At 49.0% G+C, this 14,858-nt stretch overlaps 1 protein-coding gene across 3 annotated transcripts in view; it reads right to left on the bottom strand.

Moving 5' to 3' along the window:
• The window catches only part of DIP2B (disco interacting protein 2 homolog B), a 60,872-nt gene extending 47,475 nt beyond the window's left edge, over positions 1 to 13,397 (bottom strand). For all 3 annotated transcript variants that reach the window (XM_066337694.1, XM_066337695.1, XM_066337696.1), the window contains exon 1: positions 13,267 to 13,397. In XM_066337694.1, coding sequence (XP_066193791.1) covers positions 13,267 to 13,348 — 82 coding nt within the window. In that variant the 5' untranslated portion in view covers positions 13,349 to 13,397. The remainder of the gene's footprint in view (positions 1 to 13,266) is intronic.
• Positions 13,398 to 14,858: the final 1,461 nt, after the last annotated feature.

The following is a 14,858-nucleotide window of genomic DNA, read 5'->3' as shown; positions in this document are numbered from 1 at the left end:
TCAGGGATGGACACTGGGCAAAGCTGCTGCTGCAGCTGCACAGAGTGACCCTGGCAGAGTTCCTGGACATCTGTGGCCTCATTCCAGCCCTGTTCAGGCTGCTAAGGAAGGCACAGACTCCCCGGGTCACTCCTTCTCCATCACTGCAGAAGCTCCACCTCTCCTCAGCCCGCAAATCCTACACCACGCTGTGGTTTGCCCACGGGAGCATCACCCAAATTGCAGCCCCTGACCTCAGAGCCCACGCCAGCATCTCCTGCTCCAACCCATTCCACATCATTCCTCATCCCTGGAGAAAGTTGGGTTTTTTTTTTTTTTGAGAGGTTGGGCTGAGTTAGGACATTTACACCGACGCAGTGTTTTATGCCGTTCTGACGTTTATTGTTTGTACATCCATTTTTTTTTTTTTTTTTGCAACTTTACAAGACATTTAAAGAATGTACACATTTGTTGCCTTAAGGAGGCTTCTGTATTAACACTATAAAACTACACATGAACACTTGTTAGAACTTGGAACACCTTAGGGGGGAGAAAGGTGTATTTTTGCTGTGCCACAAAGTCCTACAGGTTCTGCAAACCAAAAAACCCAGTCTAAAACTACTCACACTTCACTCCAAATACAAATCAAATCCTCCATCTCTCAAAAACTCTACTACACTGGAAGTGGTCAAGGCAAGGCTTGGAGCAGCCAGGGGACAGTGGAAGGTGTTCATGGCATCAGGGTGGTGTGAGATGAGTTTTAAAGCCCCTTCCAACCCAAACCATTCCATGATTTTATAGATTATTTCACTTCCTACTCACTTTAATATGAATTCCTCCATCAGAGCCTGTGTGACCTTTGCAGCCTCGCCACTGAAGAGATGAAAATTCAACATTTCCCTTTTATTCCAGCTAGAAATGACAACACAAAAAGCACTTGGACAGGAACCATCTGTTCCTGTGCCTAATGGAGCCATAATCACTGGATAACAACCATTCCAACAGAACATTCCACTGTTTATAAAACCAGAGTGTCGATGTAATAATATTAATGGGGAGCTGCTCGTGTCTTTTGGATAAAATATGATATATTCAGAGCTGGTTTTGCTTTCAGCTGCAAACAGCAGAGCAAAGCTCCACAGACAGCACTCACAATTAGGGGGTGGAAGGGCTAAGGACGTGTTGACAGTAATAATTTAAGATGAGAGATTCTGCCAAGAAGAAGAAACTGAAAGATGAACATCCAAATAGAAAATCTGCAATTAAGCAAAAAAAAAAAAAAAAAAAAAAACCCCAAACCTCTGGAAGAGAAGGAGTGTGGACACAGCTCTGGGTTGGATCATTGCCCTCCAATTTGTTCTCCAAGACTCCTCTGCTGACTCGGTGTGTTTGACAGGGATAAAATTCATGCCACGCCACGTAACTCAATGAGAGACATTTCCAAGAGAAATGATGATGTTTGGGAAATAAAACAATCACCTCTCTCCAACATCTCTTGCACAAACAGGATTAATTCCTTCTTAGCATTGGGATTCTACAGGCACAACAATTGTATAAAAAAAAACCCCACAGGAATAAAATAAATTCCTTGGAGAATTCCAGCTGAGATACAGCGCTGACCTGCAGTGACAACCAGTCTGAGCAGCCATAAAAACTCCTGCAGCCTGTAGCACCTCAGATGTCCCCAGAAAACTCTGGAGAGCTGCTTTCTCTGGCCCTAATTCTGCTGGAGAAGACACAACAAAACGCAGGTGAGTGGCCCCCAACTCCAGGAAAACACACACCCAGGCAGAAGCCACAAATGCAGGATGTGCTCACAAACCAACCCTGTGGTCAGGGTTCTCTGAAGTGTGATATCTCAATCAGCTGTGCTGAGAACAGGCAGGATTGAATATTTCATGTTAAAAGCTCCAAAAGAAGGAACAAAACAAAAAAAAAATTAAAAAAAAAAGCCCTGGCCCAGAAGTGCAGCCTGTCAAAATCAACCCCTCATCTGACAGACAGTGCTGTACCCTACAGTGCTGAGAAGCCTGGCATGACAGCCAGAAATCACTCCAAAATCTTCTTTTCATGCAGAGGAAGAAGGAACAGTAAAGATCTGAGCATGAAAACCTGCCCATTTTTAATCTGCTCGGTTGCACTTGTTTAAAACTGACGTTTGTTTTGATACTTGAGCTTGTCTTTCCTTTTTCTTTCTGCACGCAGCCAAGTTAAAATTGGGGAATTTAGCACATGGAGGAACCAGTCCAGCCCAGAGGAACCTTCCCCAGAGCTAAGGCAGCCTGAGCACCAGAGACAAGTCCTGCTCTGGGAGCAGAGGGAAGTCACCCACGAGCTCCAGATGTTCTGTAAAGGACCAGCTCCACACACAACATCCTTCCCCATGGTCTGGTTTCAATAGACAGGGTCAGTGTTCTCCTCTGCTGGAGGAAAAACCTGATGATTCAACACAAAATCTTCAAACCCAAACCTCAACAAGGGTCTTGAGAGCTAATGAAAAAGGTGTGTGATCACTTCCAAAAAGTGCCTTCACCTCCTTTCCCAGAGAGGCCCTGGGGATGCAGCAGTGCCTAAAGAGACCAAATTTCCTTCAGCCTCTTAACAAAAGCTCGGAGCAATTGGCTCCTTGCCTGGCCTTTTTGCTGCCTTCTTCCTCTTCAGCTGTGCCTCCATCTCCAGACAGCTTTGAATTCACACCCTGCACCATCAGAGGGAAAGGAGAGAGCACAGGAAACCCAAGTCAGCTTTTTCCCCCCGCTCAGGGAACTCCCTGGAAGAGCCAAGCACAAGTTTCGTTGACGTGCCCAACGCGATGTCACAGGAGAGAGCAGACAATGTGCTCAGAGCTCCACCATCAACTGGTTTAGTGAGTTAAGACACGGATCTGTCTGCAGCTGCTCGGGGCAGAAATGTGCTGAAGGGAGCAGAAATGCACCTTTCAACTAAAGAATCCATGAAACAGCTTCGAATAATCTCTTTGAACGGTGGGAACAATCTCTTTGAATGGTGGGAACAATCCAACAATTCCAAAGCTTACCCCGATGTGACAGCACCTCTTGGGGACTTCTTGTCACACTTCACCCACAGAAAATTATTCTGAAATAGCTCCTCCTGACAGCAGAACTAGAGAAAAAGCAGCTCTGACGTTTCCCAGGTCTCTCCAGTTCATTATTTCCTTTCCTCCTCCCTTTCTTGTTTGACAGGCTCCTCTCAGGTTGTGAAGGATTCCACTGCAATACTGTGAATTTCCCTGTGTTCACATCACTTCACTTGGTCTGTCATTTTAAACACTCCCAGGAAGGTCTCCTGTCCTTTTCAACAAGAGAACATCAACTAGGAACTACTTTTCTAGGAGAAGAGGCCAAGTTCTGGCATCCTGGAGAACTTTTACGACCATCATCCCTTTATTTTGTGTCTCTCTCTCCCTTGTGCTTCGCTGAATCAATTAAAATTAAAATAGCAAATTAAGATCAAATTAAGTATTTGCAAGGTGACAAAGAGAAAACATCACCTTTGGTGCTTCCATGCTACAAGCAGCTACTTCTAAAAGTGTTTTACCAAAGCTCTGTCCAGTGAAGAAGGATTTGATGCACAAAAGGAAAAGGGTAATTACATCTTCCTGTTTGCTCTTCTCGCCAGAGATTTCTTTATTTTTTTGTTTTTTTGAAGGCCTACTGCAAAAAGAACTGCCTTGAAAGCCCTCCAAGCTCCAGGGTTATAGATTTTTCTGATTTTGGAGGAATATGAGAGCAAATTAACTCAGGTCTCTGTGCTTCTGGTCAAAAATACTAAAAAAATGTTCCCAAGTCCTTGGCACTAATGGCAACTGGCCCCGCACAAATTTTTACATGCTGCAATTTTAAAACAGGACTTAACAAGTTAAAGTGTATCAAACACAGGAATAACTACACAGAAATGTTTGCTCAAGGTTTCTAGGTGTGGCTGCAGCCAAGACATAATAGGATTATTTATATCTGAGTCATTTGCTTCGCCTTCATCCACAATTCTCCCTATTTGGGATTCAGTAAATGACTCCTTTCTGCACCACACGACTTTTTCAAATCAGGACATTTCCAGGGAGGACCTGAAAATATAAAGCAGGGAGGAGAAATCCCACAAATACAACGGGTTTGTACAATGTTCAACTAAACCTGACCATCACCATCATGGAAAAGCAGCACAATGAGACAAACCTCCACTCGTTGGTCATCAGATGGCACGTGTCACAGTGTGAGTGACAAACGTCCCCTGGACCAGGAGGGTCTGATGTCCCCTGCTCTGGTGTCCTGCTCACCTCACCCCTGTGCATCTCCCCCTCTTTCCTGCTTGGGAACTCAAAATAACAAAACTTCCCCCTTTTCACTGCGCCAACTTCCATCCCCAAATTGCGTAAGAATGGAGGGTTTCGTTCCAGTTACAATAAGAATTGTTCTTTTTTTTTTTTTTTTTTTTTTTAAATCCACAAGGGATCACTTAAAAGTTTCTGCCCTAAGAATAAACACAGGTCTCAGCCTCAAAAAAAATATTTACACGAGCATTTGGCCATTTGGAGATCTCCTTTTTGTAGCACAAGAGGCTTCGGTCTCACGTTCAGTATTTTGTCAGGATTTGACACGAAAGGCCCAAAAAAAACTGTCTCAAAATAATTTATCATTTGGTTCTTTCACTGCTGGTGGAACCCAAACGCAGTGGAAGGTTGAAGACAGCTTAGATTCCTCAAAGTTTCATCCTGTGCCCTCTCTGCTTGGCCAAAGTTCACGGCTTTTGTGGCACCTGAGCTCCCCGAGATGGAAAAAGTGAGGTGCCAAGAGGTGAGCCTGAGCCAAAGCTGCTGCCAAGGGCTTTGTTATGAAACCTGGGCTGCAGCTCCTGAGGACACACAATAGGAAAAAAAAGACAGCACAGAGGTGCTATCAGTGCTCTGGTTGATTCTTCTCTCACAGCAGACACGAGAACGTGCTCACTGTGGATCATACAGCATCAGACCTCGTCCTGCTATCTCTGTTTAAAGTTTATTTAAAGGATTTCCTCAGGTAGAAGTTTATTTAAAGGATTTCCTCAGGTAGATTGGTCAAACCACCTCTTCTTCATCTCTCTGTAAGAACTAAAGAGCCAGAAAGATTTTGCTCTCCTCCAGCCTGGAGATGCACCACAGAGCTGTAAAAAAAAGCAAATTTCTCTCCTTCCTCATCAAGGCCCTGCAAATGCCATCAAGGACCTTGTTCCAACACCCCGTGGGACACACAGCAATCTCCTGGATGCCAGAAATGGAGCACCTTTAATAGGCATTTTCCGCTTGTATTCAATTAAGGGAGGGGAAAAAAAAAAAAAGGCAGCAGGGTTTAATAACTGCAGATCTGTTTATTCTCCAGCAGCAGCGCCCAGGATCGGGGACTTTCATCTCCCTGACCCCAGTCTCCATCACAGGGTGAATAATCACAGCCTGGAATCTGCCCTGTCACTTGGAGGAGCTCTCCTTGTCCTCACCTCAGTGACAATTGTGAGCAGGAATGTCAGAGCAGGGATGACCAGCACTCGCCTTCCTCACCGCCCACAGTGACCTTGGAACTGTTAACTCTGCCCTTACCTCTCCCTAGAAAAGGAGCACAAAACTTCAAAGCCTTCCTCCTCCTCCTCCTCCTCGAGGCTTCTTTTTGGCTGGATCACCGTTTCCAGAGAAGTGCACACTGACAATTACAGGGGGAGTTGATGATAGAGGTGCAAGCACCAGGCGAAGGAAGCAGGAGTATCCTTGGGGTGCTCTGCTCCCAAATCACAGCACCTCCAGAAAAGGGGCTTCAGACTGAAATGGCTCCTTTTTTGGTTAAACAGCACCCAAAATAAAGAGCTGAGGCTTTAAAGGTGTGGGGAGGAAACACAAAACCTCCTTCGAGCACGTCCTTTCTGGAATCACACACAGAGACGGGGCCTGAACTCAAATCTTTCAGCCCTCGACCTTTTCTGCTGTATCACTCAAGGTTTGATCTCATCCTTGCAATTTCTGGCCAGCCAAGTGTCCCATCAGAACTTCCTTTGCTCATCCAATTCCAAACCTCACGCTTCCAAAAATCTCCCTTTCACACGCAGCATTGGGTGTGTGGTGGGTGCTCCCCTCTGTGCAGGAGGGGATAAAGCAAAACTTCCTCCAAAAGTCACCTGTGCTGCTCTCAGAGAAATTAATTATCAACCTCTATTAGAGGAACACCAGAGTTTCTATTCCCAAGCAAATTTCTTAATGCAGCAAGCTAAAAATCCAGGAATTCAAACCCTGACTCAGCTTTGCAGTTTCTGCTTTATCTCCAAGAAAAAGCCTCTCTGGTCCAACCCCTTTAGCCCTAAACCACAGGAACAACATCCCCCCCTCCCTAAGAGCAAAAGACAGGGAAAAACATCCCCAAACACTTCTTTTCCACCGCTGCACTTTAGACCTGCTGTTTTGACATTAGTCCTGATCCCAGAGGCAAAATGGGAGTGCTCCATGCACTCAGTCACCCAGCTCCCAGGGCTGCAGCCATCCCAAATGGACTGCATTATTCCTGCATGAAAACATATGTTTTTCAAGGCAGCCAGCCATCCGCCTGTTCCGAGGGGAGATTACAGAAGACCTAATTTTATCAGGCAGGGATACAATTCTCCCGGTTGTTTTTGCTCCCTAAGGGACATGGAGCTGGTGACAGCAGGTTGCCTGACTGCTGGGGAACAATTCAGGCAGGAATTGGAATCCTGGGCCCACAAAATGTATTAATGGATGCCCTGTAGGCTCTGTGGGTTCCCATCCCTGTGGAATTCAGAGGCCAGGAAGACCCAGTTTGCATCAGCAATTCTCAAGTCGACAAGAATTAAAAAGAGTTTATGTTGGCAGAGAAGCGCTATAAAACTTTGACTTGGTTTTTTTTTTCTTTCCTTTTTCTCCTTATCAGCTTTAAGTTACACTAAATAAAAGGAGGTGATTGCTCACAGCAAGGAAAGTTATGTTACTATTACACGACTCTCTTTGGCATTAAAACAGTGTAATTTAAACTTAGGTCCTGCTCATGTTTACTTCAAGCGGTGTTTCACAAACTCTCGGCTTTGAAGTTTGAAAAGAACACAAACTGATGGAAACAGGCCCTTTTACTCCAAATATCAGCAGAGAGCAACAAGCCAGTATGGGATTTGAGATGAGAAATACAGGTGTGAGGCTTTTCCCAGGGCTTTTCATGAAATGTAAAAATGGGAGAAATTCGTGTAGCAGATGGAACGCTGCTGCCTGCAGAGCATCCGTTAGCTATAAATCACTGTTTCCTCAGACGTGGTGCAAATGCAAGACTCTTCCATTCTAATTAATAGGAGGAGACATCCTGGCCTGATGACTCGGCCCTGATTTCACAAGCTCTCCCAAAAAAAAAAAAAAAATTTTGGATTGAATCAGCCTCAACAGAGAGAAATGCTTCGATTCCTCTCTCTCTCTCTCTATGAATTCATGTCCAAAAAAGCAACTGAGCAACTCACCGAGAGATTCAGGAAATGCTTTTTATAACTGAGACACATGGTTTAAAGAAAACCACCCCAAAGAAACGATCTGCACATTGTATTTGGAAGAAATGCAAACAGGAACTCTCCAGCTTCTGCCCATCCCTGGGGAATGCTCACCACGAGTGAGTTCACTCCGGCTCCTGAAACTCGCCGCTGAATAAACACGATAAATCCAGTGAAGAGAAAACTTCATGACAAACCACTAATCAGAGAGAGGGGAGTCAGGAAGGAGCCATCACCTTTTCCACAACGCCACTGATGAACCAGAAACACGAGGGGGGGCTCTGTTTTGCACTTCCCTGCAGAGCTCCAAGGATTGCTGCCTGCTGGGGAGAGAGCAGCTCCTTGCAGCTCCTCTGCCGCCCATCACGTTCCCTCCTCAATATTTCATGCTGGAGAATTTAAAATAGCAAACTGGAGATGGGTTATGTAGGACACCACAGCCAGCTCCAAAGGAAGCTGTGCCAGGGCCAACAGGTCTGGGGGAACATTCCCAGGCTGAGCATCCAGCTGGAATGGCCAATATCACCCAGCCTGGAAGGACCAGCAGCCAGAAAAATCCACACTGGGAATCTCTGCTGCCAGATGTCCCCTCCACCCAGCTGAGGAAACTGGTTCTAACTCCAGCAAAGCCTCACAGAAGCAACCAGGGAGGAGGTGCAGGACTCTCCTAAAGCCTCTAATTTCCTCCTGTCCCCAAGGCAAAAGGGTCAGAGCTACAGCTTTTAAAAAGAGCCCCAAAACTCGCTGCTCATTTCCTAAGAATAAAAGGGACAACACAAAAATATGCACATTCTTTAACCTTCCTGGTTGGGTTTTTTTTTTATTATTATTCCAGTCTGGATGCTCCAAAAACCTTCCTCCTCTTCCCCACGTTTCACATGCCTCAATCATGTACCAACTAAACCCCACTCCCACTCGCAGGAGCCAAAATATTTCTTCCAGTATTTGCGTTTAACTCCCTCTCTCCAAACCATTCATCACTTCAATCATTCTGCTTTGACCATCTGCAGAGCACAAGTCTGTGATCATCCTGTGGCCCTTCTGTTTGCTGCAGTGGTGACAGAGGTGGTACTTTGCTCCTCCTGGTCAGAGCTGGATTTCCTTTTCCTGTAACACACACACACTGCACAGAATCCATGTGCTCACATCGCTTTTTTTTTTTCTCTCTTTCTTTTTTTTCTGGGCTGTGAAGCTCAAGAAAATATAATTTCACCCCCAAAGAAAGCAAATGAGGGGATCTTTACGGGGATCTTTGTCGAGCCAAGCAAGGCTGGATGATCCCTGGCTGAGCACAGGCAGCTCCAGAGGAGGGTTTTAGGCATTTCAAAGCTCTCCAACTCGACCTGCACTGGCTGCACACTGAGACTGCGTCAAAGCCCTGCACAGATTTCTCAGCAGATTTGGGACCCATCTGCTGCCAGTCCTGCAGGTAAATTAAGGAAGCAACATTAAAGCTTTCCCAGTGCTGGTTTTGCCTAATGCAAGACTTGTGGGTGAGATGCTGCATAAATGCACAAAAACCACCTGTAAGTCCTGTTAGCTACAGGCTGATCAGATCCAACTTGCTTATGTTTGTAAGGCTCTTCTTCAAGCTTTTCTGTGCTTTGCCCACAGTTCCCCTCTGAGTGGGGGAAGAAGCTGAAGTGAAACCTTTCTGCTCACTCAGCACAATCCACACAGCCAGTCCCTGCTCAGACAATTACTTCCTTTGACTCTGTAATTTCAATTCTGTGCTTCAGCTGCTTAATCTATAAAAAAAAAAAAAAGGCCCTCACCTACTTTGACAGGCGCCTGGCAATCAGAGATTGCAACCTGAAACACACGGTTTTTAAAAGATCACAGAAATTGCCCTGATTCCATCAGGAATTTTCCAGCCAAACAAAATAAAGGCTCTACCCACTTAGCTTGAGTCAACATGTTTTCTTCCAGTAAGGTTCTATCCTACTTGGCTGGCCTTCAGCCCTGACTTTCCACCGTTTTGCTGATACTCCTTTTTCCGTGCGTGCCACCATCCTTCTGTTTCCTCGGCTCCTGGAAATCCTCTGCCCTGCAGACAGAGCCTCAGCTCTCCACTGAGACAAAAACCAGCTCGAAAAGGAGCAAACCCAGGTGCACGGGGAGCCATTCACAGCAACACCCAGCCAGCATCACAAACCAGACGGCAAATGTGTGTTTTCCAAGGAGAGTCAACAGAAACCAGCTCCTTCTGCCCACCAGGCAGGAGGGAGGACGTGCTCACCCTGTCACAAGTGGCTGAAATGATGTCCAAGGTCTGAGTTACTCACAGGAGCTCCTCCATCCCCCTGGATGTTCAGGTGTCTCTCCACTGACGGCCTTTTACTAGTTAGGAACATCAGGCAGAGTGCAGGGACACAAACCCCAGCAGCCAAATCAGCTTTTTCTGTGGGTGTTGAATCCCTGCAGTGGGGCTGTGCTGCTGCTCTCACCTCCAGGAGAACACATTTCCCCACAAAAGGCAGTGCCCTGGATGAAACAAATCCTCTGAACGTGCCTAATTAGAGCCTTTGAGTCTGGATATTCCAGAGTTTCCCAGCTCCATGAACAGCTGGGATGAGGTTGATGTGAGAGGAGCTGCTGGAAAGTTGCACCCAAGGTGTAAAAACAGCCAAGCCCCAGTGGTGAAGTGCTTTAATATTAACATTTTTCCACCGAGTACGGGATGAATTCAGACTTTCAGCTGGTTCTGTGCGGCCTTCAGCACACGCTGGGAATATTCTGAGGAACAGCACGATGTGATGGGTCTGAAATCACCTTCACTGAGTGCTGCAGCTCAGCCCCAAGGTGAGGCTGAGCTCCCACACTCACAGACGTGTGAAAACAGGGGGGAAAAGCTTTCTTGAAAGTTAATATCCCCAGCACTTTCACTCATCAAACAGAAACAGATGTAAATACAAAAGCAGCCCTTCCCATCATTAGCGATGCATAATGTGGGTGTTACTGACAGATGAAGAAAAAGCACCAGATAGAAAAATACCCCAAAAGTGAGAAAAGAAGGAAAACCACGAGTAATGAGCAGGTTCCAGGTCTCCCACAGCTCCATGACCCAATTCTCAGCTGATCCATGTTTTGTTACTTGAACATTCCTCCTCAGAGGCACCAACACTGATCCCTCCTGGGAGGGAATGGAAGGGCTCCCCAAGTCCAGCTGCAGCTAGAAATGCTCCTCACATTGCCAGGAGACAACAAACTCCCCTGCACACTCAGAAATGAATGAGCTGGTCTCAGACCCATCCCCGAGGCCCAAGACACAGAGCGAGACGCGATTTCTGTTGATTAAAGAACAATTAATGTTTCCTGAAAGACCCGCACCTTTGCTCAGCCATTTTCCCTGACTGTTCCTTCCCTGCTGACCACAAGGCTCAGCAAAGGAATAATCCAGAGGTATAATTAGTCCTGTTGCTCTGTCTGCACAGATTGTTCCTTTAAGAAACTCTCAGGGCTCATCACTGCAAACTCTTGATTTCTATTTCCAGCACGCATTAAAAGTAATCCTGCTCCACTTTGCATCCTGCTTGCTGACACAGCACCTTTCCCAACCACAACGTCAGATAAGGTTTTAATACTATATTTCACTTTTTGTTGTTAAATTCTCTACTCTGTGCTGGTTAATAGTAGCAAATGCCTGGATGAAACTTAATGCAAGGCTCAGCACATAAATGTCTGTGCTCCCAGCCCCAGTGTCACTTTGTCCATCAAAGACAGAGTCACCTCCAGCTCTCAGGGACCCTGGGCTACTCCCCAGCAGCTGCAGTTCCTCTCCTCTCCCAAAAACGAGGCGTTCCTACGCAAAAAAAAAAAAATAAAAAACCCAACAGAAATATTCACACGCAGTCAACAGCCAAACAATCAAAGCTGTACCAAGGGGGTGGGACAAAACAAAAAAAAAAAAAAATCAAGTGTTCTTATCTGAGCAGCAAGTGAGCAGTTGCACATGGAGCCCTGCTGCCATTTTTAATAAAATGCTTCCATTCAATATTGTTTACTGTCAACAGCCCATGGTTATATTCGGCTGAACAATGCACACACAGGCCTCAAAATCCCTCAGCTTAAGCCTCAAACTAGGGCGTGTTTTTCAAGAACTCCACAATGACATTACCTCACTCCCCCTTCCCACAGCTCACTTATCTCAGCAACAACATCCCCTGAAATATGTTCCCCAGAGTCCGGGCACACAGTCACCCAAAATTCTCTGTACTCGTGGGGTTTTTTTGACAGAAAAAAAGTGATTTGCACAAACAAATCCTTGAAATGCATATTAAGAAAGCCAAGCATTAAACCCACCAAAGGGGCAGTGGATTTTATATTCAGAGAATTACTTACATAACCCACAAAACTTCATGGTGCAGCACCGAAGTTGGAGCAGCTTGGTAAAGATTAAAGTGGGATGTCACAGCAGCAGAATTCATTTATTTTTAAGTTTGCAGCACAGTCCATCACAGGGTCGAGTCATAACGGGCTTTTTTTCAGTGCCACAAGAAACAAACTTCAGAAAACCCAAGAAAACGCTTAAAACATTCGACAAAATCTTTCAAAAGCCTATTTAACGTTACATTTCGAGCCACAAAACCACCAATCCTCATTCTTTGTTGTCACCGAGTCCCCACAACCAAACCCCGGATCAAGTTTTTATCGCTTTAGTTAAACGTCCGAGGAAAGTTTTATGTGGAAAAGAGCGAACAAAAGGCCCAAGCAGCCAACACCAGGGGTTTAACCAACTTTCCTGTGTTAGGAAAGCAGTGCCACGGCCTTTTCTCTGCTGGCAAAGACCAGTGTGGGCAGCTGACAGCCCCCAGCTCAGCCCTGGGAGCGAATTCCTCATCCCCCAAGAGTCAATAAGTCTCTTTTATGCGCTCTGGGATAAGGAGAGAGAGAAATGACGTGCCTGAAAGTTGGGTTTTTTTCTTCATTTTTAATGCTAAGAGAGACATCGATGGGGTTTGGAGAGTCCCTTACAACTCGGATTTTCTGGGTATTGCAGCTATGAGAGTGAATAACCCTGCTCCGGATTTCGGCGTCAGGTTCCGTACCCCGAATGGAGGCAGGAGAATGAAAATGATGCAAATCTGAGCTACCTGCTCTGCAACCTTCCTCCTCCTCCTCCTCAGCTTCATCCCTGCGGCTCCACAAGAGAGATTCACAACAAAGCTGCCTTTTAAACGCTGGGGAACAAAGACAAACCCAGGAAAAAAAATAAAAAAAAAAAAAAAAGAAAAAAAAAAAAAAAAAAAAAACAAGAAGAAAAAAAAAAAAACAACACCAAACCCAGCAGAAAGCGCATGCTCTGAAGCGATTATGGCAAAAGAACTTATTGAGAAAGTGGGGAAAACACAGGGTTTGCCTTCGTTGTTGTGCCCAAAGTTCCTGCGAGTCCCCCGCCTCAGAGCGGCGTGCCGGGGTCTCTCCGGACCCTCGGGAGCCACGGAAAAGAGGAATAAAAACCCAACATTCCCCAGGGAGGAGAGGAGGTGAAGGTGATCCTCACCCGCCAGGTGAATCCTCGGGGGGATGTCCCCGGCCTCCATCGGGGGGTCCCCACACCGATGATGCTCCCGGCGCTTCTCCCCCTCAGACCCAACCCGAGCCGGGCCCGGGCCTTTCCCTCCTCCCGCGGTCCCCTCAGAAAAACCCCGGAGCTCCGTTCACCGCGGCCCCGCTCCGGCAGCCCACGGCCCCCGGCCTCCCACACGGGAGCTTCGGCGGCGCCCCGCGGGCAGGGCCGGCCTCCGGGGGCTTCTCTCCTCGACTCACCTTCCGAGAGCTCCAGCTCCAGCTCGGCCAGCTGCTCGCGGACCTCTCGGGGCAGCGCGGGCACGGCCGCGGGCTCGGCCATGGCGGCGGGCGGCGGCGGGCTGCGCTCAGCGGCCGCGGGGCGCGGGGGGAACGGCAGCGGCCTCCGCCATGGCTGAGCCCGGCGCTGCGCGGGCACGTGACAGCGCCGTGAGCGCGCCCCGCCGCGCCCCCGCGCGGCCACGCCCCGGGACTGCGCATGGGGCTGAGCCCGGTGCTGCTTCTGAGCCCGGTGCTGTGACTGAGCCCGGGACTGCGCACGGGGCTGGGACTGAGCACGGGACTGAGCCCGGGACTGCTCCTGAGCCCGGGACTGCTCCTGAGCCCGGGACTGAGCCCGGGACTGCTTCTGAGCCCGGGACTGAGCCCGGGACTGAGCCCGGGACTGAGCCCGGGACTGAGCCCGGTGCTGCTCCTGAGCCCGGGACTGAGCCCGGGACTGCTTCTGAGCCCGGGACTGAGCCCGGTGCTGCTCCTGAGCCCGGGACTGCGCGCGGTGCTGGGGCTGAGCACGGGGCTGAGCCCGGGAATGAGCCCGGTGCTGCTTCTGATCCCGGGACTGCGCACGGGGCTGGGACTGAGCCCCGGGACTGCTCCTGAGCCCGGGAATGAGCCCGGTACTGCTGCTGAGCCCGGGACTGAGCCCGGGACTGCGCGCGGGGCTGGGGCTGAGCACGGGACTGCGCACGGTGCTGGGACTGCGCACGGTGCTGAGCCCGGTTCTGTTCCTGAGCCCGGTATTGAGCCCGGGACTAAGCCCGGTACTGCTCCCGGTTCTGTTTCTGATCCCGTACTGCTCCTGATCCTGGTTCTGGTCCCGATCTCGATTCTGTTCCTGATCCCGGTTCTGCTCCCGATCCCCGTCCCCAGTCCTGGTTCCGCTCCAGATCCCCCGGTCCTGGTCCAAGTTCCTCTCGCCTGCCTTGGCCCGCTTCTGTCCCCAGGCCCCGTCCCCGGTCCCACTCCCGACCCTGCTTCCGCGCCCCGTTCCCAATCCCGGTTCCGTCCCGGGTCCCGTTCCCATCCCGGTTCTGTCCCGGGCCCGTCCCCGTGCTCCCGGAGCATCTCCTGGGGAAAGAGCCAAGAGCAGAGACGGGACCGGAGCCGAGTGTCAAATCCCCGCAGCGGGCACCGAGAGGACGGAGCGGGCCAGCACCGGGCCAGCACGGGGACAGGGACAGGGACCGAGCCCGGGACAAACACGAGGGACCGGGACCGACCCGAGGACAAACACGAGGGACAGGGACAAACCCTGGGACAAACACGAGGGACAGGGACAAACCCCGGGACAAACACGAGGGACAGGGACCGACCCGGGACAAACACGAGGGACAGGGACAAACCCTGGGACAAACACGAGGGACAGGGACAAACCCCGGGACACGAGGGACAGGGAGCGACCCCGGGGACAAACACAAGGGACAGGGACAAACCCCGGGACAAGAGGGACAGGGAACGAGCCCGGGACAAACACGAGGGACAGGGACCGACCCGGGGACAGGACAGAGGGACCGGGACCGACCCGGGGACAAACACGAGGGACAGGGACAAAC

Source organism: Sylvia atricapilla, chromosome 29 (genome assembly GCF_009819655.1).
Source record: "Sylvia atricapilla isolate bSylAtr1 chromosome 29, bSylAtr1.pri, whole genome shotgun sequence".
Classification (NCBI taxonomy): domain Eukaryota; kingdom Metazoa; phylum Chordata; class Aves; order Passeriformes; family Sylviidae; genus Sylvia; species Sylvia atricapilla.
This window is presented reverse-complemented; position numbering and strand designations above follow the sequence as displayed.